The sequence below is a fragment of the Clarias gariepinus genome, chromosome 24, assembly GCF_024256425.1.
Source record: "Clarias gariepinus isolate MV-2021 ecotype Netherlands chromosome 24, CGAR_prim_01v2, whole genome shotgun sequence".
Classification (NCBI taxonomy): Eukaryota; Metazoa; Chordata; class Actinopteri; order Siluriformes; family Clariidae; genus Clarias; species Clarias gariepinus.
The window spans coordinates 15,931,990-15,959,644 of record NC_071123.1 but is presented as its reverse complement, the minus strand read 5'-3'; the positions used below and the strand labels follow the sequence as shown (position 1 = coordinate 15,959,644).

At 38.9% G+C, this 27,655-nt stretch overlaps 1 protein-coding gene across 2 annotated transcripts in view; it reads left to right on the top strand.

Annotated features, from left to right (window-relative positions):
* Positions 1-26,642, top strand: part of tmem132e (transmembrane protein 132E) — a 285,151-nt gene extending 258,509 nt beyond the window's left edge. For both annotated transcript variants that reach the window (XM_053485508.1, XM_053485506.1), the window contains exons 5-9: positions 5,135-5,278; positions 9,758-9,963; positions 12,438-12,714; positions 18,702-18,896; positions 22,587-26,642. In XM_053485508.1, coding sequence (XP_053341483.1) covers positions 5,135-5,278; positions 9,758-9,963; positions 12,438-12,714; positions 18,702-18,896; positions 22,587-23,657 — 1,893 coding nt within the window. In that variant the 3' untranslated portion in view covers positions 23,658-26,642. The remainder of the gene's footprint in view (positions 1-5,134; positions 5,279-9,757; positions 9,964-12,437; positions 12,715-18,701; positions 18,897-22,586) is intronic.
* The last annotated feature ends 1,013 nt before the right edge of the window (positions 26,643-27,655 follow it).

Genomic DNA, 27,655 nt, shown 5'->3' with positions numbered 1-27,655 from the left:
ACATTACAGTGTTACTTTCTAATAAAAGTAACTAATTCGAGTACTTTTGCATTGCAAAAAATTAAAACTCCTTTGTGATTCCTTAAGCATGTTGTTTTAGTCAAGATCTTTATAATTATTCTACCGTCATCACTCAGAAGTTTGGCATCTCTCGCAAAGTTTGGCCCATAATCTGTTAACTACTAATACCCCCATCTCACCTACGCGGTTTTGCGCGGTGGCAGTAAGTACGGTTCATCCTGATTAACCGCGAGTTTTGGTGCTGTGATTAGGTTTCCATCTTATAGGGGTATAATAGTATAATAGCAGGAATAACGAGGGGGGGGGGGATGGGGGGGTTGATAGTTTATCGGGGCCAGGGCTTGTAGGACGATGTTCACACACACACAATACGAAGTGGGAATCTCGCTGCCTGGCTCACGGATTACATAAATTGTCTATATAACGGATAAAATTTTAAAAAATCTAACTAAATAACAGAGTACTAAAATGGCGGGCCTAACGCATTAGATAACTCGTTACATCAAAAATGTAATCCAAGTACTCTAACGCGTTTATGATTTTGTTTGACTGTTTTAAAAAATTAATTGTTAGTATTTCTTAGTATAAGTTTATTATAAGGAAATAAGTCATGATATTGACATTACAGCGTCATAACACTCAACCTTAAGTGACTTTATATTTTAGGCGCGAAATGTCATCGGCTTTATCGCTCCTTATTTTTTTTCCTCCCTCTTCATATCTTGGGCTTAAGGGTAAGTGTTATTTTTAAGAAGGGTTGGTCTAACCCTATATATATATATATATATATATATATATATATATATATATATATATATATATATAGTAAGGCCCTGAGAGCTCAAAGTGCTGATATTGAAACATAATCAAGGTCGGGGCCGGTAAAAGTAACTCAGCTTTCTTTCACCCCGCATGCCATCTTACAATCGTCGACTTTTTCCTTGCTGTATTTTATTTTACATGACACATACATGAAATAGAGGGCGCATTGGCCTGACTTTTCTTGCGTCAGAGCGTCACTTTAGCACCAGCAGCATATTCCAAATAAAACAATCCATGCACTTTTTAGTATGCCTTAGTAAACACTTTCACATGATAAAGCCCCCTATTGCACTCTCTTCTCATTCTCTCTCACACACACACCTTTACCGCATTCAATAAATTTACAAATAAAAGCAATGGCCAGAAAAACACCTCTGCATGCTTAAACAGGCAACATACACACACACACACACACACACACACATATATGCACAGACACACTGACACAGAGTGTGTCCCCATTATTCCTTTCAGTAACTTTAGTGTTGTATGAAAGTGATAGGTAAAGAATGTACACTATGGGAGGACGGAGGCGGTTTTCATTTTAGGGCTTCAACGGTCGATATACTTTACCACCATTTTGATTTATGTTATGACCATGTGGGAGGATGATTGTGTTGTACTAGCATTGGCCGCCACGATGCATATTAAACCTAAAAAGGAACGCCTGGCCAGGGCATTATTGACGAAACAAAGAGAAAGATATGCTTGATAAATGTTCAAAAAGTAAAAGTTAATAATTTTTTTTTTAAAAAGAAAAAAAAAGGATTCTCCAGCTGAGATGTGTTGCCCTGTGCACAGCAAGTGGTCTGTGTGGGCTTTATATGGATCGGCTTTATAAATAAAAGCACAAGGGTTTTTTGTTGTGTGTGTGCGTGTGTGTTTAGATCAAGCTACTAGTGTAAACCACTGATAATAGACATATTAATAACTACAATAATGTGCCTCCTATTTGTGTGTGGGTGTGTGTTGTTTTTCATTATTATAACATAAGTTTAAGTTAACCTGTTTGTGTGGTTAGAGCTGACGGGTAACTCAAGCAAGCATTCTTTACAACTGTGGTGAGCAAAACAGCACCTTGAGAACCACATAGAAGACCACATCGGTTCCACCGACTGCATTACGGCAACCTTGTCTATTGCTGTATAATGACTAACTTAACGCAGATATCTTAAATCAGCCAATCATGTGGCAGCAACTCTATGAATTTAGCCATGTAGTAGGCAAGTTCAAGCGGAGCATCAGAAAGAGGACAAAAGGTGATTTCAGTGACTTTGAACATGCCATTGTTGTTGGTGCCAGTCGAGTGCCAGGTGTTTCCCAAGCTGCTAATCTATTGATTTTCACACAAAACCATGGCAGAAAAACCACAAAGAATAGTCTGAAAAGAGAAAACATCTAGTGAGGGCAGTTTTCTGTGTTGATGGTTGATGCCAGAGGTCAGAAGAAAATGACCAGACTGGTTCGAGCTGATAGAAGGCAACAGTAAATTAAATAACATCTCATTTCACCCAGGGTATGAGCAGGGGAAGAGTATCTCTGGACGCACAGTATGTCGAATCTAGAAGCAGATTCTAGGGCTCATATGGGCTCACCAAAGTTGGACAATAGCGACAAGACTGGAGAAATGTCACCTGGTCTGAATAGTTTTGAATTCGGTTGTGGCATTCGAATGTTAGTGTAAAGAACATTGTATCAGTGGTTCAGGCTGGTGGTGGCTTAGTGGTTAGCATCGTCGCCTTGCACCTCCAGGGTCCAGGTTCGATTAGATTCGTTTGCATGTTCTACCCGCGCTTGGTGGGTTTCCTCCGGGTTCTCCAGTTTCACATGCTGATTAGGATAATCGGCGTTCCCAAATTGATCATAGTGTGTGTGTGTGTGTGCACGATGCATTTGCACCCTGTCCAGGGTGTACCCAAACTTGTGCCTTAAGTCTCCTGGGATAGCCTCCAGGCCCCTGGCGATCCTATATACTCAAGATGAAGCGGTATAGACGATGAGTGAGTGGGTGAGTGAGTTCATGTCCATTAGCACCAATTGAGCATCAATTCAAATGCTACAGCTTTCCTGATTATTGGATGTGGTGAAACGGAAGATTCGCATCATGGATGTGCAGGTGACAAATCTGCAGCACCTACGATGCCTTTGTGTCAATATTGACCAAAATCTCTAGGGAATGTTTCCAGCACATTGTTGAATCCATGCTAAGAAGAATTGAGGCAGTTCTGAAGGCAAAAGGAAGTTCAGACTTGCAAGCTGGGTGTATGTAATGAAGTGACCTAGTGAGTGTATATAGGTTGACCTTATGAAGTCCATCAATATTGGTTTATCAAGTAAGGAATAAACAAGAAGATGCTGTCATGCAGTCTGATGAGTTTTGTCCTGTTTGCCCTGAATCGGTTTGCCATGATTGCAGCTTTTCATATTTCATATCACTTTATTACATATGTTTTGGAATGTCTATGAAGCAACTCAGCGCTGTAATAAGACATATCGTAGCATACATATATTTATAATTCATTATAAATACCAGCTTTGTAGGCAGTAATATGTTGCTCTAGAAATTGTAATAATGTATAATAGTATTACTCTACAGATTATCATATTATATCCAGAGGCAAAGTCTAGAATCAGCTTCATTTTCCCCCGCCAAGGTGTTCATCATCGGTTTTGGAACAAGGCGAGCAGACAAGGAACTTTAGGGCGGCGTAAGAATTATGATTATGCGACTCCCATTGAGGGGGGTATCGAAGACTTCAGCTCCAATACCGAGTTAATAACTCAATGACCATTGCTTGGACAGGGAAATATTAATCCACGCTGTTAATTTCCTATGATTAATCTGCCAGAGGAACATTTATGGCCCCGGAGAAAGATCTCACCGTTCAAAATTTGGCACTCTTTAACCGTGAGAAATGAGGGAAGTAAAGGAACAAATGGGCTTTTATGGCAGGGAGGGTGAAGAAAGAAGGGGGAAAAAAGCAGAGCTTTGAGGATGAAGTAAAACTTTTGGGAGTAAATCCTCCTTGAATGGAGTCTATTAACGTGTGCAGTTATGGGGTGAAAGATGCCATGCGGGAGTGTATTGTTGAGGTCATTTTAGTTTTGTATGGAGACAAAGTGATTTTTCTGTTGTATTTAACCTGCCAGTGCTTTTTTTTTTTTTAGAGAGAAAAAACTTTCAGGTTCATCACAGCTAAGTGCAAAATATCCTCTTGGGTGATTCAGATACTATACAAGCCTTGTTTTTTTCCCGTGTGTACTGTATGTGGTGGTGTTTTTTCCCCCACAAACCTGCCCATTTTTGACAGTTTCATTTCCGTTTCCATAATTTTTCCAGCTTGTCAAGCGATTAAAATGACTACATTTAATGAAATCATGTTTTCCTTTAAACTTGCCCTCGAGTATGTCATGCTCTGGCCTTGCACATTCTACAAGTGTGCTGTTTTTTTACTGAAGCGTGAGACTGGGTACATACAATCCCCCCCCATTTGTTTTTGTTTGTTTCTTTTTTTCCCTCTATGTGGAATAATTTGCACTCCTCCGATTCACATCCCTGCAGCTACAAAACTAATGAATAGAATAAACGGAAAAGCAGTCGAAGAGCTGGTATGCTCTGTAATTGGCCCCAGTGTCTACTTTTTGGGGGCTTAATTGAAAGATCTTTTTCAATATGTGGCATAAAGGAAAAAAATTATAAAATACTAAAAATTTTCAAGTTCAGGTACCGATTTCACAGCGTTTTCCCACTTGATTAAAATCGTACCAATAAGTAGTTTTATTTCCGAACTGTATGTTTTTTTCTTTAGGAATAATGAACACCGTTGGTCTATTAGGCTTGTTAGCAATCCATGATATTTATTTAAGCTTTTGTTCAAGTAATTGCTTTAGCAAAAGAATCATTCCATGCACATCTCTGCAAAAGTTCTGATTTCTAATTAAATCTCCTCTAATTCCTCAAACGTGTATTTATTAAGTGCACCGTCTCGGACAGAACAGTTTGTACTCGTTTGCCTATTTAAATGAAAAATATGAGCCATTCATTTTCATTCCTAATAACCCAAAAGATTTATTGACCATGTTTTAGGAGGTCGAGTGGTGTGCCCTTCAAAGGCTGCTACTCATAGCAACGTACAGCTTTATACGCCTGGCGCAGACAGACACACAAAAAAAACCAACGGACGTTTATTCCACTGTCTCCAGACTCTTATTTTCCATTTAAATCCTGCACTGAACTCCACATGACCTGAACCTTTTGTGACAGTTGGTTTTTGTCTCATTTCGTTCTCAGGACACAGAGATCATCAATACAGCCGTGCTGACCGGCCGGACCGTCGCCATCCCAGTCAAAGTCGTCTCCATAGAACTAAGCGGGACAGTCACCGACATCTCTTCGTTCGTGGAGTGTAAGTCGTCCAACGAGGACACCATCAAGGTAAATCAGCCAGTTAATCAAGACTTAAATATGTAAACTAGAAAAAAATTATTTACGTCTAGAACGCAAGGCATTTCCTGAAAACTCTTAAGCAGAGATGGATGGATCATGCTGTCAGGCATGTATTTGATGTCCTGATTTTCTTTGTAATGAGCTTTCGAGAAGTTTTCAACTGATCATCATGACTGTTAAGCATTTTTAGCTGCAGAAAATTTTACTGTTACATTTCTTTTTATTAAGGTGCTTCATTCAAAGCTGTGAAAATGAATATGCTCAATTCTTTATGTCAAGTCGGCCATTGAATTCCACAGTTACACAAAATTCATACAGATTGCATTAACAACATGGCAATATACTGTATACATATAACGCTCAAAAGTTTGGGATAACTTTCTAACTCCATGGTCGTCCCCAATTTTTATTTCTTTCTAAATTGTAAAGCAATGCTGAAGGCGTCCAAAATAAGCAATAATCTCCTCTGAACAGTTGATATTGAGATGTAGCTGCTACTGTAAATCCTTTATAACAGATCTAATCTGAGGTGCTGTTTGTTAATTGGTGATTTCTGATCCTGGTGACTCTAAATGAACTTCTCCTCTGCAGCAGAGGTAAGTTTTGGTCTTGCTTTCCTGGGAAAGTCTTCATGAGAGACAGTTTCATCATGGTGCTTGATGGATTTTGCAAACGCATGTGATAATAGTGTTCTTCTATGAACTGTTCCATCGTGTCTTAAAGTAACAACTGACTGTTGTTGTTATCACACAATTACCTTATTCCATAGTTTTGAAATCCCCAGTATTGTTGTAAAATATAAAAAATAAATCAGTAAACAAAAACAAAGAAATTTACAAGTTATTCAAACTTTTGGGCGGTAGTGTATGTATTATTTTGTTACATTTTAGAGAAGCTCCTTGGCCGGATTTCCCAGACATTTGTTTCCAATTAGACTAAAAAAGGAAAGAGGTTAAGACTATGCCGATAAACAGCACCTTTATCGCCAAAACCCACTGACAAATCCAAAATGCGAGGCAGTAATGCAGCCCAAATTTCTCTGCACAGCAATCTTACCACCCATGTACAGAGCTTTTAAACGAAACCTCGTTCCATTATGTATTGCCACAGGGCATGCCATACTTTTTTATTATACTATACATATTATCACACCATCACCCAGAGCGTTCCATCTCCTTTAGGCAGGTACAAGCTTTCCAATTTTTCTCTTGCATTTTATTTCTCCTCTATAGACTATATTCGTCAATTCCCAGTCCTTTATTTTTCCTGCAATAAACTCAACATCGTAGCCAAAGACCACGATAAAAAACATAAAGGCATTTTCAATTATCGTTTATTGCAGCATTTTTATATTTCTCATAAAAGTTGCTGTCCATTTCATTGGTGCAGTTTCCGCCAAGCATCATCCATGCTAATATTTAACAAGCTTTGGAAAAGAGCGTTAACATAGCGACCTCTTCTGATATCAGGGGATTTACCTTGCGTTAGGGGCGAGATAAGGTCCGCGCGTCAAAGGCAAACAGAGTCCAAGAGTTGCCATGAAGCGCGTTTAAGATTTAGAGACGGCTAGCTGGCAGCTTATCGAGCGGGTTTGCTTGACTGGGCCGTCTAGTTTAGAGGCTAATTTGAAATGAGCCGCTTGCAGTGTGACTTATGCACGGCCTGGCAGATCAATGAAACGATCCATTCAGGGGAAAAAGTACGGAAACTCTGCAAGTAAGAGAAAAGGGATCGGAAAAAAGTCTCCAAGATAGGAGAAAGGTTTAAAAAAAAATTAAAAAAATGACTCCATTTTTTAGTGGCTGTATTCACTGAATGAGGAACAGGTTTTTTCACGTCAAGCAGAGTTTTTTTTTTTTTTTTAGCCTTTTTTCAGATTATGCATTCAGACAGAGCATATATCACATCTGATTTTGTCATGCATCCAAATACCTTCAGGTGTTACTTTACTCTTACACTCGTGGACTTGGTTAGCGAATCAAATAATCCTTTTAATTTGAATTAAATTTCATAAAATCATCATTTGATTCAATAGCACTGCTTTTTTTTATATGTAAATCACATTAATTTATAATCAGGTAGCCATGCTGTCTAGCCATTGAATTAGGTCAAAGGAAATGGTGGCTTCTAAAAGAAGGAACAGTCTCTCTTTCACTGTTTGATATTTTCATCCTCTTTCCTTTTGTAGAGTTTTGTGTGTGTCACTCAAAGCAAACAAGCTGGCCCGTTGGTGGTGTGTGACCAATTGATGTTTATCATTGTATGCGCATGACTATAAAGGAAATTTGTGATAACGATCACTCACACACAACTTTCATTACATTTCAAAGGCCTGTTGTTAGAGGTTATAATTTTGTTACGTCTGCTATTTAGGAATGAGGATCACAGGTCACCAGCACTGAGTACAGTATGTGCAAAAGTCTTGAGCCAGCCCACATATTTCTCTCCTGAACAGAAAAACTTTCTTGTGTTATTATGTAGTTTTGAGGAATAGTCCTGAAAAACATTTTTCATTCTCGTTTTTGCCCTCCTTTTTAAGTTCAGTCCCTGTATCTGACCAATTTCAGAAGAATGGTCTTTTTTGTTAAGCCACACAGTGACCTATGAATCATTTAACTATAAAAACACATCCAACTTAAGGCATGAACCAGTAAAAAACAGGTAGAGATGATGACATATGATCAGGCCAGTGATTAGTGAATGCTGAGTGGCTGGAACAAAAAAAGGGGAAATGAGGTTGCTGCTGAGTTTGTAATCTGTATCTTCAGGCACTTTGCAGTTTGTCACAGTAAAACATGTATGCCCATTTCTTTAATTCACTCTCTATCAAATTTATTTATTTATTTTTTTACTTAAATGATATTCAGAAGTCTTCTGTTACAAAATACCCATTTTGATAACTTTTTCAAATCAGTACAATAATTAAAAAAAAAAAAGATAAATTGTTAAACCTCGAGATTTGGTACTGACCAAACATTTTAAAACCCACATCTGTATTTAAAACCTGGTCTTCTAACACTTGGTCTTGGGATCAATGTCAAAATCATTGACTACATTCCTTAATTGCTATCGCCATCATTTCATCCGGCGGTGCCATTAACCCACATTAAACCGTTAGCCCACTCTATTACCCCACAAATGTGCTGTCAATTTAAATACCCATCAGTGCTCCATTACATATGCATGCGCGAATCATCCTGGCTAAAAAGTCAGAAGGGTGCTTTTATTTTTCAGAATCAGCCTTTTTTATACCATCTGGTCCTGATATAGTCTTCACAAGATTATTATAGTTTTTTTTTTATATATCTAGGAGTAGTGCGTAGGAAGAAATCTGGAAGTTCCAGACCTTTAAGTCATATCTGTCGCTGAGTATCTCCTTGCCACTTGACTAGTGTCATAGACACTTAGCTGCTCAGACATCCCCAGATCCCCCATGACACTTATCAGTATCCTTAGTGGAATTACCAATGAATAGGCCATGAGAGCAACTTTGAAAAGAACCTTGAGTGGGTTTAAATAATAACAAGCAAATGTTTTCTGGAGACAGATATATCCGAGAGCTTTTTACTTTGGGTTTGATCACAGATGACGTCTATTGAAAACAAACTGGATAGATGAATTGCCTATGCTAAATAACTCCATCTACTGCATGTTGCCTGCCTTGTGTCCAACAATCCTGCGCAGGGCTATGGATCCTCAGTGACCCTGACCAAGCTTAGGCATAATGAATGGATATCTTGTCCCAAGTATATCAACATAATCTCAGTGCATTAAAGGGCCCAGAGTTCTTCCTGTTGCTCCTGCAGTGTGGATTACTCGTCTGGATGTGGTGTGAGTACTTTGATAAATGATGCAGGATAAATCTCATGACCTGTGAAGACTACGTCTTCCAACTTCCATCAGTATGAGGTACCCTTTGATTACAATGTCAGTTGCCCAAAACCTCCAGATAAATCATAGATGTGTCCTAAAGCAAAAAAAATAAAATAATACAAGTTCTATCTTTTTATTAAACTAAGTAATGTATTATTAAAGGTCACTGTGCGTTTAAGGGTGAAGTAAAGGATTGGCTTGGGAAAATAGTAAGTTACTGAAGTAGAGAAAGGTTGAGCTGATTTCATGATGTGGTAATGGAGTTTCGGTTCTGTTTTAGATGAAGGGCCGTCTGCGGTGTTATCACTATAAGAGTTTAAAAGCAAGCAAGAAAGCTGCACAGACAGATGCAGAAGTTCAAATAATTCAATATGTGAATTTCTGGTCTACCAAAACATGTTTTGATTCTCGGCTGTTAAAAAAAGCACAACTGGTCCTTATTGACCAATGCCATTATGAGCATTTTACTTGTTTACAATTATTCAAAAGATAACACTGAACCAATAGCACCGTACTGCCCTAACTTGCAGTTCATGCCCAAACAGGACTCTCTTTTATATATCGACTACATTTTCTCCCTCTCTTCTCCCACAGGTATCCATGAACTGCGATTACGTGTACGTAAACGGTAAGGAGGCACGAGGATCCATGAACGCACGTGTGATCTTCAGCTACGAGCACCTAAGCGCCCCTTTGGAGCTCACCGTGTGGGTGCCCAAGCTGCCTCTAAACGTCCAGCTGTCTGATAACAGCCTGAGCTTTATCAAAGGTTGGAGGGTCCCGATCCTGCCTGATCGCAGGTGAGATATGGTTTTTATCCAAAGTACAACTCTTTGCGCGTCTCAGGGTCACGAGTAGTAGCAGGTGAGGAGCCAGGGGGAAAACTAAGTACGCTTGTCTTGTTGCTCAGTGCTCGCTGAATTGAATTGGTTACTGTTTCTCTGCATGTTTACTCGTAAAACAATTGTGAGCAATTTACTGCACCTTGGTCACCTTTTAACTTACTGATAGGGTTCTAGCACTTAGGGTTGACCAACCTTATGCTTCATCAATGCATGAATACAACAGGAAGAATAGGTAGTTTATTTTCTGGATATTAGTGCAAAGCATAGATTGTAGTCTGTAGACAATCGTAAGAAACAAGCATGGTATCATAACAGCACTGATATTGGTTCACTAAACTGCTTTTATCCAAATCCCTGTGCATGTGAGAGTAAGAGAAACAGTGTTGTTTGAATATGATCACCGTATTAAAAAAACACTATTACTTTGCCAGTGTTTAGTGGAAGATTGCAACAGGTTATCACAAAGTTATCGAAAGAAGTCTCAGTAATTGCACTTGGTTTCTTCAATAATTGGATTTTTGGATCTCTATTATTGCGACCCAATGGATTCGCAATAAGAGAACGATTATGTGGTTTAATGTCACGCTTAATTTAACAGTGTTTGGGGATATACTGGGTGAACCACAAACTTACAGCACAATATTCCATAACAGCAAACATCTCAAGAGTTCATATAAATATAAATAGTTTATATCAATATAATCCTACATGCAGTGGTCATATTTAACAGGATTTTATGAGACACAGGAACGGCCAGATTTTGGTGCCTTACCTGGTGATGCTTTAAATGTAACGCAGCTACAGTACAGTACTGCTCGTTTTTATCCAATACTATCCTCTTTCCGTCTCATCGGTAAAGGTCTCCTCTGTCCAGAACACTTTATTATAGCTAACCCTGACCTTTATAGTCTAAACTCTTACTTGCAATTTGTTTCTTTGTTTTTCCACAGGCATAACATTGCTTTTTTTTTTCATTTATGGTACTTCTTGATTCAGGATGGGGAGGGTACTTTACATGTTTAGTCTACGCAGGGTCGGGGAAGGTGCCATGATGTGATTATTAAACACATCTCAATTCATCTCAATGTGTGAAGCATTAGATTTCACGTTGGTTGTTGCATTCAAAGACTATTTCAGGTGCATGCAAGGAGCATGCAAGTTGTCTAATTCATTTTGTCCTTTTAATTAAAAAAACATTTAAAAAATTGTCAATATCTTTATAAAGTTGTTTGCAAAGTGGCCTAAGTTTGTACACTTGGCCCTGACTTGTGGCCAAAAATGCAATTTGGAATGCATCTAAGACTTTTTTTTTCTCCACCCTCAGTCCTAATGTGTATAATTTTGGAAAAGATGATACTGCGCATTTTCACAGGTTGTGTTTTTTTTTTTTTTTCATTAACTCAAGATTTTAAAGGTCTTTACAGTTGACTCCTATTTTCCAGCATTAATCGCTGGCAGGCGGAAAAGGAAAGCATCGGCTTTCAATTTATGTATTCCAGAATGGATATCTGAGCTTTTCAGGTCTGTACACATGAGCTGTGAGGAGGGGGGGCGGGGGAAGGAATTACTTCCTGCTTAATTAAATTCATTCAGATGGGCCATTTAGATGGAAATGTGATCTGATTTGATGATACTAATCCAATTCCGCAGTGAGCTTCAACATAGATCACGGAAATCTTTAAAGAAAGACTCGTCCGTGTTCCGCGTCTAATATATTGCTGTTCCAGCTTCGAGCACTGATAAAGTTTTTATTTCCTGTAGATTTAGCAAACGAGATATTGTACTGTAACCAGGCCTTTAATAAAGTCTGAAGTGGAGAAGGATCTGAATCATTGTTAAGCTGAGAAACTGTTGAGGTAGTCAAGCGGGGTGGGGGGTGGTGGTTGATTTTTGGATCAATCCTTCGATTTCCCTTATGATGACTCTTTTTTTTTTTTTTTTTACCTCCAGTACCATATGGACAGTTCCATTGTAGGAAAATTTTTCCCGGACTAAGATTCTTTTAAAACAAGTCAAGAATAAATGAATAGAATGTACCTAGAATACAGTATATAGTGTGAATAGGCAAAACTCTGACCAGTGTGACTATCCATCTAAAAAAAAAAAAAAAAAAAAGACAGAGGTCTCCCCCCTTGTGTCCTGCAGGCGGCATATAGTCCTTAACGATCTCATGTTCCATCTCTAAGTTATTGCATGTCAAAAGCAGGCTGGGAGCGCAGCTCTTGTTCATCCCTCACACTGACAGGGAGGTCAAAGTTTTTTATACAGTACATTTTATATATAATGTATATAATAAATATATATATATATGGTGGGCGACACTTATTAGAGCAGTATCCAGATGATGAGTCTGCTATCGACAGTTGCAGTACAGGACACAACAGGATGTTGAAATTTCAATTAAAATGACAAGTTTTCCTCCCACACAGGTCGGCTCGCGACAGTGACGATGACGACGAAGATGAGAGGAAGGTGAGCCGTGGCTGCACTCTGCAATACCAACGAGCCCAGGTGAAGGTTCTCACGCAGTTCCACACTACCTCCAGCGAGGGCACCAATCAGGTGATCACCATGCTGGGGCCCGACTGGCAGGTGGACGTCACCGACCTGGTGCAAGACTCGCTCAAAGTTGTGGATCCACGTGTGGCCGAGTTGGTTGATCACACTGTCTTGGTGGCCCTGGAGCAGGGATCTACCATACTGAAGGTAAGGGGCAGGGGTGGGTTGAAGAGCCATCTCAAGCACAGATTAGCCATCCAGTTGACGCTACTGATAGCACTTCCTGGTTTGATTTGGTTTTAGAGGGAGCGCAAAGAGGTGGCGCCTTGCTCAGCTGGTGCATTATCAGCCTTATAGGAAACAGGGGCAAGAAGGAGTGGTTCTGATTTTACCAAATCTAATTTGCATTCCGGAAGAGGTTTAGGAAGGAGCATGTGTTTTATTCACTTTTCTTTAACTTGTTTATAATAGCTACCCACCATCAGATTCTGTTTCAATAAAATCCTTAAAAAAAAAAACTCAACAAATAAAAGCTGAAGTGATGGATGGATGGATTATATGAATTAGGGATTTGGAAATTAGCTGATGTGGACGAAGAGACTAATCCTGGTGGCGAGGGGCAGAATGTGTTTGGGGCAAGTAAAGAGGAGGTAGAGAGGGCCATGACGGATGCCAACATTTTGCCACCTTTTAAACCCTTTTCACCAGCTACTCCCATTTAGAGGAAAGGAGTGACATACAAAAGGTCCAAATTGCACGGCTCCGTACGAGGCACAGGAACGAACACAGGCCCACCAAGCCCACCTGTTATGTTAAAATTATTTACACAATAAATAAACCTGAGGGAATAAATGAACAAGAGGGAATTAGTGAAAAATAATAGGAAAGTACCTATTCTAATTCATGCTTTTCTTTATTTACAATAAAAATCGGACACTCGAAACTAAACAATCACACGCAAAGAAATGGATCATTAATACAAGTAAATTAAAATAACATCAGAGAAAAAGTGGAACCATAGTGCAACAATAACGGTTTAACATCGGCATGTTAATTGCAGAGGAACAATATAAAAGGAAACATTCGGTATTATATATGTTATTTCATTTATTCCAATGTGTATACTGATGTTTCTGTATTTTTGTTAAAAATTACTCTTTTATCAGGCAGTGTTAGTCTGGCATTTCTAGTTTCCTCACTTGTGGTGCGTATATTTTTCTGTTTTGAACTTGGTGTTATTTGATCTTATTGGTTTAGAAATTGATATTTCAATAAATAGTAAACTTGGCTGTTTTCGTTATCATTTTGTTGACAAGTGGGGCTTAAAAATTCGCCCACCCCCTTAAGTGGAGAATGACAGAAAATGTTTGAGAACCATTGGCTTATATCAAGTTGTATATATATCTTATATTTCAACTCTTAAAATGCCAACCGTCCAATACAGATAGTCGAGAACAATTTCCAGTGAATTCCAGTAACTTTAGTAGTCATAGATTAAAGTAGTCAGTGACTGGAAAATCAACAGTATATGAATTCCAACTCTTATGTAAAGCTCCTGATGCTGGATCGGATTAGTTTGAAACGGAACACAGGCCTTCTCTAGGAAATGGGTTAGACTAATATGACAGCAGTAGATATGACAGCAAACACTCCACCTAATCTACAAAGCCCAATTACGATCGCCCCGCTGCGTTACATAACCCCTGTGTTTTCCAAATCTGCTTAGACGTCGAAGTCTGAGCCTGTGTCATTGAAGTTACCTTAGCCTTTTATTCGTCATGACATTTCAGTCACAGATGGAAGGTGACTCAGTGAATAAACAAATGTCATGTCGGAGTCGAAGTTGCTATCTATATATACTGGCCTAAGCTTACACGGTTCAGTCTCTTCAGTCTCAACGGTGCTAATTTCCTCGGCACATTCAGGGCAAATGAAAGATTTGAAAAGGAGAAAATGGGTAATGAGGAGTCTGTGCGTTCGAGTCAGTATCTGCAAGGACTCCAGGGTCAGCATGATTAGCGTTTTATTCAGCTTCATCTTTCTCCTGAATTTGTCATTAGAGGTTAAATTCAGGGAAATAATCTAAAACTATTACTTCTCTGTCTAATGGAACTATTGTAATACTTTTTTCCTTCCTTAGCGCAAGATAAGACCGTCTCGAACCATAAAATCCATCGACATTACACACACACACAAACACATGTCTATATCTCATCGTCTATACCACTTTATCCAGTATACAGAATCAGAGACTATCCCGGAGCCTGGAGACTATCCCAGGAGGACACACACACGCTCATTCACACACTACAGGAAATTTGGGAACGGCAATTAGCCTAATCTGCATGTCTTTGGACTGTGGAGGGAAACCAGAGGTACCAGGAGGAAACCCACCAAGCACGGGGAGGACATGCAAACTCCATGCACACATCGAACCCGGACCCTGGAGGTGCAAGGCGACAGTGCTAACCACTAAGCCACCGCGCCACCCCAAACATACATAGTGTATATTATGTAAAGGGCTATGATCAACATTATTGCCTTGACATAACTGTGTTTAGCATAAAGTGTTAGTCTTGTGACAAAACTATAGCACCCTGCGACCTTTGCAATCAGGCAATCTCTCACTGACAAAGGAAGTTAGCTAATTCCAGAAAGAAGGGGGTTGTTAATAATTAAATGCCAGGGCTAAACTGGTCTTTTGGAAATCATTGTGTATCTCTGCTCCTTTCCCATTTAGATTGATAGCTGAAAAGAATTTGTCAGATTTAAAAGATGGAATCTAATTAGAAAAAAAAATCTGGATAGTTAGGATACTTTGGGATCTTTTAATCATTGTTCTCTTTTGCTACAATCTACAACTCTTCATTCTTTCATCAATGACTATTTAAATCATTGAACAGTCACTTTTCAGTCTTTGAATCATTTATTCATTTTGAAACCTTTGAATTATTTTTCTTTCACTTGTGGATCTTTGAATAATTGTTCCTTCAGTTAGGAATTTTTGCCTCTTTATTAATTTATCTTTGAATTTTTACAGCAGATTAATTTTCTTTTACTTTGCATTTTACATGTAGAGTTCTTTTAATCATCGTTTTTTATTTTAAATCTTTTGTTTATTGTTTTATTTCGATTTATTAAGTGATTGTTTTGTTTTAAGACTTTATTATTTCATTTAGAATCTTTAAAATCATTGTTCTCTCATTAAGAAACTTTGACTCACTGAATTGGCCACTTCACTTTACATGCAATTTCCAGTAGTTGCAGAAAAGTACCCCCACCCATGCACTATTTATTACAGGAAATGCACATTTTAATGCACTTTTTCTTTCAAAGCAAACACAAGTGAATCAATATTGCATTGTTTTGAAATGTACTACATTTAATGGGCTCAAGCAGCTATATAAATAGTTCACACGCTCGGCTTTTTAGAATGGATTACTTGAAGTCTTGTGAATTAATTGGTAAGCCGTGTATACCAACTGCTGTAATTAATTTTGTGCAAAACTAGTTAGCAAGACTTTTTTTTTTAAGTCTCAGAAAGCTCTTCAAGTACACAGCACTTTGGCTGTTATAAATGCAGACATCAAACACAGGTGTAGCAGCCAGCACACAAGAAACTAATTGCAAGCTTCTTGAATCTGAAACAAATGAGCTTTTTTGGCAGACGTTAGTGCTTTCTCTCACTCTCACTCATTCATACACACAGACAAAGTCACTCATGCTAGACGTCCCTCTGCTTTGAAACGTGCCCCCCAACTTGTTAAGGGAAAAAGAAAACCGCAGTCAGGAAAATGATTGGTTTAATTATGTACACCTCAGCCTAAATGAATATATAAATAAATATATAAATACTGGGCTGTCTGGTGAACTGTAAAAAAGTATTTTGGGGTATTGCTGGATCTGACTAGAGAACAGCCAGTCTATGTCTTTGCACAGACCTGGACGCACCAGGCCATCCTTCGGTACGTTGCCGAATGACGCAGACAGAACCCCGCCATCCGTTCAGGAAAAACAAATGCGATTCCAAGCCTCTTGGACCCTGGCTGAACATCGCGCCCTAACAGATGTGACCGTCTAATGAGGCTTGATGTACAAAATGCATAAAGGTACATCGCTGCTTTTGGAGAGCTCTCGTTTTGAGAGCATTTTTTTTTTAAAGAGAGATGGAATAACAGCGTACTGCCAAATGCACAGCGCAGAGGCTGGAGATTTTCAAGCACTATTAAAAGCCATTACGGGCTTTCAGGGCTAAATGGGCAAGAACCGCTGCGCTGCCCGCTTGGTCGCTCGTTAAATCCGTCCACCTCCAAAGCCAATGTGATTGAGCCCATTATACAGACCATTATTGGCACTAATATAATGCTTCTTCTTCTTTTTTTTTTTGTTGAATCGGGGTTCAACCGCGAGTGAAAATAATGGCATAATCAGCTACAACTTCATTGATGTTAATGTTTTTTTGTAGAAGTTGTTTTGAAAAAGCTAGTTAGTATAGCTATGGCATTTTTGCCATTTCCCCACTGATTAAACTTTTTTCCTCCCCTTGTTTCTTGTTAGATTTGGATTTTTAGATCCCAACATTGTTATTCTCGCTATACAGAAACTTTATTTTTCCTCCACACTTATGCTGTAAAGTAAACAGAGCATTCTTTTTTACATTTAATTTAAAAAGTGAAACTTGTTCCTCCAGGTATCCTGGTTTCCTTCTACACTCCAAAGACATGCAGATTAGGCTAATTGGCATACCCAAATTACCTGTAGTGTGTGAATGAGTGTGCCCTGTGATGGGGTGGCACCCTGTCCAGGGTGTACCCTGCCTTGTGCCCTAAGTCTCCTGGGATAGACTCCAGGCCCCACACAACCCTGAATACAGGAAAGAGCGGTGTAGACAATAAGTGAGTGAGTAATACTCATATGCTAGATTCATACAGTAAGTGAAACTTACCAGGGTAACTTTATATATCGGGATGACATCGATCAGATGCGTGTGTGCTTTTAGGTTTCCCTGCAAACAGCTGGCCCTTTCAAGAATGACCATGAGTGAAAGTAATACAGTACGTTCCAGAGTACTAAAAAGAAAGAAAAGTAGCTGCCTGCCAAAACCCATATTCGAGTCACAGAACCACTTTTAGCAAAAAAACACATCTGCTGGCATTATGTCGGTTTAAAGAACACTTTGTCTCCTTGGTAAATGCTTCTAAATCATTCCAAATTGTCCTTGGTGTGTTTTGATCTTTCATTACTGCTGGTTTAACGAGTGCTAACTTTCTCCAGCATGCTGAAAGCTAACTAGCTCCTAACACTAGGCTAAATCCCAAATCCCTCTCTAACCCCTGAACCGGCACTACTTGTGGTGCATGAATTTTAACTTACACACTACTTTCCGTTTCTCACTATTTGGGATTCAACCCCAGAAACTGTTAGTGGCCTTACAATAAATGTCAAATAACCGTTTTATTTTAAAATGAACCATCTTCATCATCAGCTCCTAAATAAGCCTTATTGGGAAACTGGATCCTCCTTGAATTGGTTTTTCAATTCTTGGCAGAATATTGGAGTTTTGTTTAACGCCTTTGTGTCCATTCTTTCCCCAGCTGGAAAGACTCGGGCAAATCAGCCGTCTTCAATAATTCAACGCTTCATTTTAGTGCTTTGCTCACAGTCTGCTCCTATGAATTATGTCCGCAAAAGAATGATAATCAGATAGCCCTGTTATCTCTTAAAAGGAATAAAGCAAACACGTGAACCAGCCCCCACCCTCCACTCAAAAAAAAATGTTTTTGTTTTTTGTGTGCGAGCATATTTTAGATGTGGATCGAGGTTTTACACAGCGGAGACACAAATAGCTTTAAAAACACCATGCTTCTTAGCATTTTTTTTATTTTTTCCTGCAGAAGATTTCAGCAAGGAGGTCACAGTGGCTCTAAAATGGCAGCTTTTGGGACGCCTGATGAAACCAACTACGTTGGCTTTAGCTCTTATTTTGTCCGTTGCACAAACAATATCCATCTGTGTATGATCTACCCACAAAATATTCGGACTCTTGCTTCCTTTTCTGTTCTCATTTTCTCCCTTAAATTCGAATTCAACATAGACTTTGGTCACATTTCTTTGACACATTTCTTTGGACACGTCTCCTTGATTTCCCATCACTGATTTATACCTAAAAAATAATACATTGTTTTTTCCCCTAGGTTGAATCCCCGCTTGCAGTGGAAGCCGTGTTGGGCGAGGCACCGTTCTCTGTACTGGATGACAAAGTTTCCATAATGGATCTGCGTGTCCATGCCATCTCCGGACTCAGCCTGAGTCTTCAACCCAGTCCAGGAAACAGTCACACCATGGTGGCAAAGGCAACAGGGCTACAGACACTGTCTTCTCTTAAACAGGTACTTGCAGGTTGTTTCGCAATAGCAATGTACCTAAAAAACAGGCGACGCATTAAAAATAAGATAAATAACAAATGACCTTGTAGCTAGTGGTGGGTGTGTATCATTGACTATCACTTAGTGTCCTCGCGTTCGACCTGATTTTAATAAATAGATTAACCTTTGGAGGTGGAGGAAGAGCGAGGCGGGTCCTTGTGGCATAATTAAGTAATATTCCCCCGCAATTAAACAATCCTCCTGTTTGTGGCAATGCACATGTGTGTTTTACAGCATAAACAGAATTAACCGAAATAGATGCACCAGCAAAGATGTCAAATGTGAGGCTTAGTGAATATCAACAACCCTGATGGTTTAAATTCAAACTGTGAAAAAATATATTTATTTAAATTTTCTACTATAAAATTTTACATTGTGTCTAATCTGACTTTTATTGTGACAACAACTGTTGTTTAACTATTTAAATAATAAGAGATGTTGTTTAAAGAAGTATTTAGTGGGGGACAATATTTGGTAGCACCAACTTTTGGTGTAATTTCAGATCCAAATCTTCCTGCATAATGTTTGCATTTAAACTAAATTTAAAATTCAATTAAAGTTCATTTAAAATTTCCCCTGGAAAAGTTGTTTGATATTGGCCTATTGTTGGACAACGGGCAGGGGTCATACCTTTTTTATTTTATAACAACAATGCTTACACCACCATGCCTCACTGTGGAGACCTTGTGTTTAGATTTACAGTTTTATGGTTACGTCTGTTGATTATTTAGTGGGTTAATAGAAAATGAATATCATACAACCATATTTGTACTGCTTTCTTTTTATTTTTGCATGATTCCTTCATATTAAAAAAAAAAGTTTATATTATTGCTTCATCTAACTTGTCCCTACCCGTCTTAGTCTTTATACTGCCTTTGTAAAGATCAGCAAGTCGAGACTAGTTTTTTTAGACATCCTTACTGATCTGATAACCCTGTAAATATACTATATATTTATATAAAGAATGTTTATAAGCTTTACCCTCGTACGAAAAAAAGAATAAAAGATGGATAGTGTCAGAAACAAACTTTTCTAAAAAGTTAACCAGTTTAATAATTTAAGTTATTTTCAAAATGCTGTCAATAGGAAGCTGTATCTTCGTTTTTACTTTATTGCACAGAAAATAAAAGTACTAACAAATATTAAAAAAAAACAGTTCACAAAGCTTTTTTGCTCTATTATAGCATTAATTGCTTAATATTTCAGCTCATTTTTCCCCTTTTTAATCTCTATAATCTCAATCAGGTCAACACAGCCACGTGGCGACAAATGAATCTTAAACCGGGCCCCACTGGCCAATTATAGCTCTAGCGCGCTCTACCAGGCTGAGCCCCATTGGTGCAATAAAGGCTTGTTTGACATTCAGATGAATTCAAATCTCAGCCAGCATCACTGCTCCTAATGAGACGGCATCCTGCTTAATGAGAAGCCAAAGAATGTCTGTTCCTTCCCCGCATCGAGGGAGCACTGCACATTTGCTTTGTGGTTCTTCCCAATCTTTAATTGAGGCCCGTATTTCAGAGCAAGGACCAATAAACGGCACATCGCTAATTTGTCCAACATCTTGAGCGCGATCCGTTGTTCCAATACAATCCGTTGTTTTTTTGTTGTTTTTCCTTTTTTTTTTTTTTTTTACCCCGTTCCATTCTCTGTATTCAACAAAAAAAAAGCAGCTAATGGTGGCTGGCCGCTCATGCATCGAAGGCTAATTGCCACCACCCATCACCCTCCCCCCACCACCACTTCCTCTCACACACGCAGCTCATCCACCCGTGGATTTAATAAGTGTAATGCAGGGGTCATAAAAGGTGACACCATAAAAGCCAGCAATAGCTGTCCTTTGTTCTGGTCACTTGCCTCTCAGAGGAAAAGCTTGGAGTCACCGCCGTCGTACCGTTGGCCAGAAAATTTCGCCCTCAAGCACTCTCGTACATCTGCCATCCATGATAAATGAAAAAAGCTGCGGCAGGTCAGAAACTGGCATGCATTGTCCTCATTTGCGCCTCTACTTTGTCCACTGTAATGATCCTGCACAGCCTTTGTGTGAAAGTTTTGATTCTAGTTCAAACTTTACCATAGCCGTGTAACCGAATACCAATTTGTTATGTAGAATAGTCAAATAATGTGTTCTAAACAGATACAAACAGGAGGCGCGGTATTCAGAAATTCTCAGAAATAGAGCAAACCTATGATTTTTATAGTATATACCTGTCTGATGAACCATTCAAGGGATAAATCACAATACAAAATATAGTCTTATAAATAATGAAATATTGTAAAATCAAACCCAAGTTCTAGGCCACACAAAACTACTACTATACACTTTTATATTTCATTTTGTTTCCATATTTAGCAAATTTAAGAGAACCATCTCAATCGTTTATTCTAAAGCAACTAATGAAGTTCCTAGGCTTACCCCAAAAGTGCACCTTCTTTATTGATTTAGATGAACCGTGCATGCCAAAGACAACCTTCTTCCTGAAAAGCGAGGCAGATTGCAATTGGGGGAGAACGTCAGACAGTATGACATTAGTGACACTCTCAAAGCCTTTTAAGTGCAGTAGTGTCTCCCTGGGCGAAATGCTTTGTTCCTTATATTGTAGTGTACTGTATGTGTATGTGAGGAGAGTGGGAGGAAGACAAAGGGTGGACAAAGACTTTGCCACAGCTGGTGAAAAAAATGCTTTGTATCAAAAAAGGTTTCCTTTTTCCTGACCTCCATCAGACATGGGGTGCTGTCATTTCAGCTGTAAGTCGAAGCAAAGGGAAGTCGTCTCTTAAACCCTGGCTTGTTTCATGTGTGACACGAACGCATGGCTTGCGTCAGTGACATTACATTTCGGTCCATGTTCCTGACAGATTCGATTCGAAAGCTGTGAAGGCACAGAGGTTTTTCTCTTGGTTAGCTGCACCATAAGTACACGGACTGTATGATGGCAGGGTGGCTTTGATGTTAACATTCTGCGGTTATAACAAAGGCTTGATTACAAAGAATATAGCCATGCTGTGATGCACTGCCAATACTAATGAAGTGAATGCTAAGGTTAGATATGATAATGCTTCATTAAACCTCAAGGACAAACAAATGGGTTCAAAGGCAGTGTCATGCCCGAGATGCAAAACATACTGTTGTGCTACAGTCTGGAAATAATAAAAGCTTCTTGTTACATGTAATGAGCAACTGCTATGTAGTAAGAAATGCACAATTCCTTTTAAAGACTGATTGAAAACAATTGAAATACATTATTAGTCTTTTTTTATATCTAACAGCTAATAGCATTTCGCTTAGGACGTCTGCATTTTAATATTTGCAAGTAAACAAAGACTTTTAGACTTGGGGTAAGAATCACAGATGACATAATAACGACCCCTGCAGCATTTTACGCATATAATTTGTTCTTGCATTACATACTATAATTCTCATCTTTTTCTCCAATGGTTTTCATTAAAGATTGACCAAATATAGCTAACCTATATGTTTTAGATTCAGTTATATATCCATTAAAACATGCTTATTATCGCTCTAATGATTTCTTGTTTCATGATAAAACATGGTCAATTTTGGTGCAGTGTTGGCGTGAAAATGCCATGGTATTTCAGGGGAATGCTAAGTCATAACTTATTTCCATTTTCTTTTTTTCTTTCTTTTTTCAGGAAGCCAGCCTCTCCATTTGGGCTTACTTTAGTGACAACACAGCAGCCCCTCTAAGCATATATGACCCCAAGGATTACAACCTTAATGCCACCACACTGGATGACAAGGTGGCCTCCATTATCCAGGAGCCTCAGCAAAGGTGGCCAGTCATTGTTGCAGAGGGGGAAGGAACCGGGGAGCTTGTACGTGTAGAAATGACCATATGTGAAGCATGCCAGAAGACTAAACGAAAGAGTGTTATAGCTTCTTCTCCAGTTTACGTAAAAGTACGGTTTGGGCCTGATGATTCTGAAGAGTTAGAAGATGATCTGGAGATGGAGCCTAAAGTGCCACTCAACACAAGAAAACCAATCCTTGATCCTAGTATGGGTAGTACTGGATACGAGCCATCCAACGAGCAGCCTGCAAGTGTGCCAATTGACTATACCAACTTCCCCACTATCAGTAACCAGGATAGGCCAACTGTGGAGGAAGGGAGTGAAGAAGATGAGTTTACCCACTCGCCCCGCAGTATGACTGACTTGGAGATTGGCATGTATGCCCTCTTGGGTGTCTTCTGCTTGGCCATTCTTGTCTTCTTGATCAACTGCATTGTGTTTGTCCTGAAGTACCGTCACAAGCGAATTCCACCCGAAGGTCAAGCCAACATGGACCACTCCCATCACTGGGTGTTCCTTGGTAACGGGCAGCCCTTACAAGCTCAGAGCGACCTCTCACCCCAGACAGCAGAAAGTCCGAGCAATGCTTTAGAAGGGCCACAGACCTGCTGCCACGGAGATCACCACAGCAGCGGCAGCTCCCAAACAAGCGTGCAAAGTCAAGTGCATGGGCGAGGAGATGGAAGCTCGGGCGGCTCCACCAAGGAGCATGGCGAAGATGCAAGTTCTCCTACATCCAAGCGTAAACGAGTCAAATTCACCACCTTTACCACACTTCCTGCTGACGAGCTGCCCTACAACTCGATCCCCATTGCCGATGATGATGATATCCAGTGGGTGTGTCAGGACATGGGGTTCCAGGACCCTGAAGAGCTACATGACTACATGCGCAGGATAAAAGAAATACCCTAATGGTGGCTTTCGGATTTCTTAAACTAACCTTTCCTTTCTAATCTTCTCTTTCTCCCCCACCCTCACTCTTCAAAATTTATCTTTTCACATGAATGGAGAATGTGACTAAGGACTTGCTGTCCTGTTTCTCCAGGGTGATACTTTGCACAGTGCTCATGCTCTTTTAAACGTCTACGCGTGTTTTGGAACTGTTGCTTAAAACAGTGGATGGAAAGCCAAATAAGAGACTAGGTGATCTTTTAATTGCTAGCACAAATGGCTTTAGGAGTGTATGTCATCCTTTCTCAGGCAAAGAGGACATACTGTCTCAAAGGGAACACAGAGACTTTTGAGTTCTGAGCAGTGGTGTCGTAAAGGACTCCTCAAGTGCTCCATCACTCCGGTTGGGAGAAGGTATAGGTCACCCTGCTGTGGACAGGAGATTTCTCAGAGGAATGCCGCACTGTGTCTGTAGTTGTTTTTCCCCCCTCTTTCTCTTTTTCAAACATCAGAGTATTCTTCTCCCACAAAGAGGCCTTTGTAGTGCAGATTTCCATTTTACTCAGAGAAAGGTGTTTGAGGAGGGTTGTCCCTGTGCAATCATTGGCAATCTAACATTCAGTAAATATCTAAGACGGTACAGCATTTTGGCCAGTATTGACAAATATTATTTTTCTTTCCCATCATCTTCGTGCCACGTTTCTTTTTTACATATAATTACTATGTCGCACGTCTGCATTTTCTACGTCATACTACATTCATTCAGCACGTCATCACAGATGTCAAAGTCAGATGCCTTATTAAATAAATATTAATCATCGCAACCATTGTGTTGACAATGTGCTTGTTTACATCCCAGAGGTTCAATGCGAAACAGGGAACTACCCAGGCTACTGTGTGTAACTGAAAATTTATCTTAGCGGAGATGAAGAAAGCCACTTTGTGTGTCATGGCATTAAAATATCTTCATATCTCCAGCATTTGTATGCATGAATGGAGAGTTTAAGACACAGCCAGCTGTTATTACCCATCCATCCCCAACCTCCCTACTGATTTGTAAATGTGTGTCTTGTGATAATTATCTAATCATACATGCATAAAGAACAGTAGAGAACATATAATGTTGTGACATCTTTACATGCATGCCATTCCAGACACTTTGCCTCTTGTGTACATACCCATATCATTGTCTACTGGCGCTTATTATTAATTCATTTTCATGTTCCAGTTCTTCTTGCGAAAGGATGGGTACAGAGGTGCCGACATCAGCAGTTTATCATATTTACTGAAAGGAAGCAGGACGTGGAAGAGGCACATTTGCTTCTCTTCACGGCAACTTCATTTATGTCAGTGACTTCACAAGCTCCAATTTTGTAAACGGGTGGCGTCCGGGGTTAGCAAGGAGCCATCTTATATGCCAACATTCGCTAAAGCTTTTATGATTAAATTCCTTTTCTTTTTTTTTCTTCTTTTGGTTTGCTAGTATTTTTCTGTGAGACATCTTGGCACCTCTGTAGCTTCCATATTTGTCAGACATTTCATAATTTTTTTTTTTGTTTAAACCATTGTAGGTCATGCAAATGACTGCGAATTATATTATAATTACAAAGGAAAGGTACATGAGCGCAATATAGGATATGTAAATCTGTGCGGTAGATTAATTAAATTGTAACGCTAATTGTGATCACTAATTTGTTTTTCAAAATTGTTTACTCTTATTTATACCACCTGTTTTTTTATATTGATTATTTTTTAATTATTAAAATAAGACTGAAAGCGATGTATTATGTTTGCATTTTTTACACTGGTAAATGCCATTAGCTGGTTTAAAAAAAAAAACTTGTTTTATGCAAGAGTTTTGTCTTGTTTTATTTCTTTAGTTCTTTACATCTCTGAAACTTTATTGATACACTGATCATATAGATACAATAGTTTTTTATATAGCGCACATCAAAGTCAGTGTATGCACTGCTATTTACTAGTGTGGAAATGTTTTCGTTTGCATTTAACAAGTGGGGAAATTACTGTTCTAGGAATTCCGGTTCGGGAAAAGTTTCTATGAGTTACAGACTTTCATTCACAAAACACATCCATTCCTTCATTATTGTGTAACACGTGTCTTGCTCACCTTCACCCATTAATAATTGTATTATGACTTAAAGTGTTTGTGTCATTTTGTTTATTTGTTGGATTTATCCTGGCTAAACAGTGACCTCAGAATGACAGAGGACCTAATACTGATCCCTGGAGCACCTTCTAAACTACAATTAGAGAGCAACCCAGTCTTTTTCATTCAAAGTTTCTATTAAAACTATGTACTTGATTAAATGGAATTTATTTAAGTTAAGAAAATGACAAAGGAAACATGTCAAGCTGTATATTTTTCTTTATATTTTTCCAAGCTACACAAATCCTTTAATTCTAAGTTTTTACCTGTTGAATATCATTTTGATTTCCAACCCAAAGCAATTCACACATACAGCGATGGTGGCACTGGATGAATGTAAACTCTAAAGGGAGTAACATGACCAGTGTGTTATTAAGGTCAACCAATAGGGCGCTATTGCTTAATGATATTACTGGCAAGTTTCTAGTAGCAGCTCTATCTCTCTCTCTCTCTTTCTCTCACACACCAAGTTTTTCTTGTTTTTTTTTTTCCGTGGATAATTTTAATGTCACAAGAGAATGTTTTCAATGTTTTTCATTTCAAATTGTTAACAAGTATGCAGACAAATCGTTTGCAAATCTTTTGCTGTTTTTGAAACCGCATCTTTTGTGTTTAAAGGAGGTGCTACTAGGCATTTGCCATGACCTCATCATCTGATGTGGACTTGTCCGTTAAGCTCGTCTCTATGGGAACCTGCTAAAGCACGGAAATGGCAGTGCTGTGCTGCCTCACTCTTAATGTACAGAGCACTGTTACGACTTCCTGTATTTTCCTGGATTAAAAAAAAAATACCCCTTGTATTCCCCACTTATATGTAAGTACTTACGAAAATACAATACATAAACCTTTGTGTTTGGTCTCCTTATTGCTTATACATTACATATGCATGCATTATATATATTGCTTGATACACATAAGAACTCGAAACAGCATTACACGAGCACTCCATTGTTTAAGGCTGAAGATTTAAGTAAAGGATTTTGATTAGTATGTTTGACTTTTGTAATGTAATGCAGACCTGCCAGGCTCAGCATTTTAACCTTGGAATACAGTTCTATAACTTACTGTTCAGCTTGAATGATTGACAGTCCTATAGGTCTTTTGAACTACTTGTGATATTAACTAACCCCACTAGACCCTACGTCCTGGTTAAAATTTACTTGCCATGATTATAAAAGGAGAGAGTTTTGAGCTTTACTCAAAGTTGGAGTATGTTTGACTATGGAGTTGGTTCTCCATAGTCACAGTGAGATGAAGTTCTGAACTCCTCTATGCACCAGAGAATTATCGAGGCAAATGTGAGGCCATCTGTCTGGCTTATGCGTGGTCGAAATTGGGTCATGCAACAGGACAATGATCCAAAGCACACCAGTAAATCTTTATCAGAATAGATTAAAAAAAATAGAATCAAAGAATCACAGTTTTAGAATGGCCTAGTCAGACCTCAACCCAATTGAAACGCTGTAGCAGGACCTTAGGAAAGCTTTGCATATGCGAATTCCCCAAATCCTCAGTGAACTAAAGCAATGTTGTAAGGAAGAATAAGCCAAAATTCTTCCACAAATAATGTGAGAGACTGATAAAGTCATACAGGAAACAATAACTTTAAGTTATTACTGCTAATGGTGGATCTGCAAGCTATTGAATCATGTTAGTACTTGGTACTGCCGACATATTTTTCTTTTTGCAATCATTTATGTGAAATATTTATGATAAATAATATATTAACATAATATTTATGATAAATAATAGCATGGTGAAAAAAAGGTTTTATGATGTTCTGTGAGGTTGTATTTGCCAAATATCAAGACCTGCTACAAAACGCACATACTGTAGCACTAAAAGACAGGAT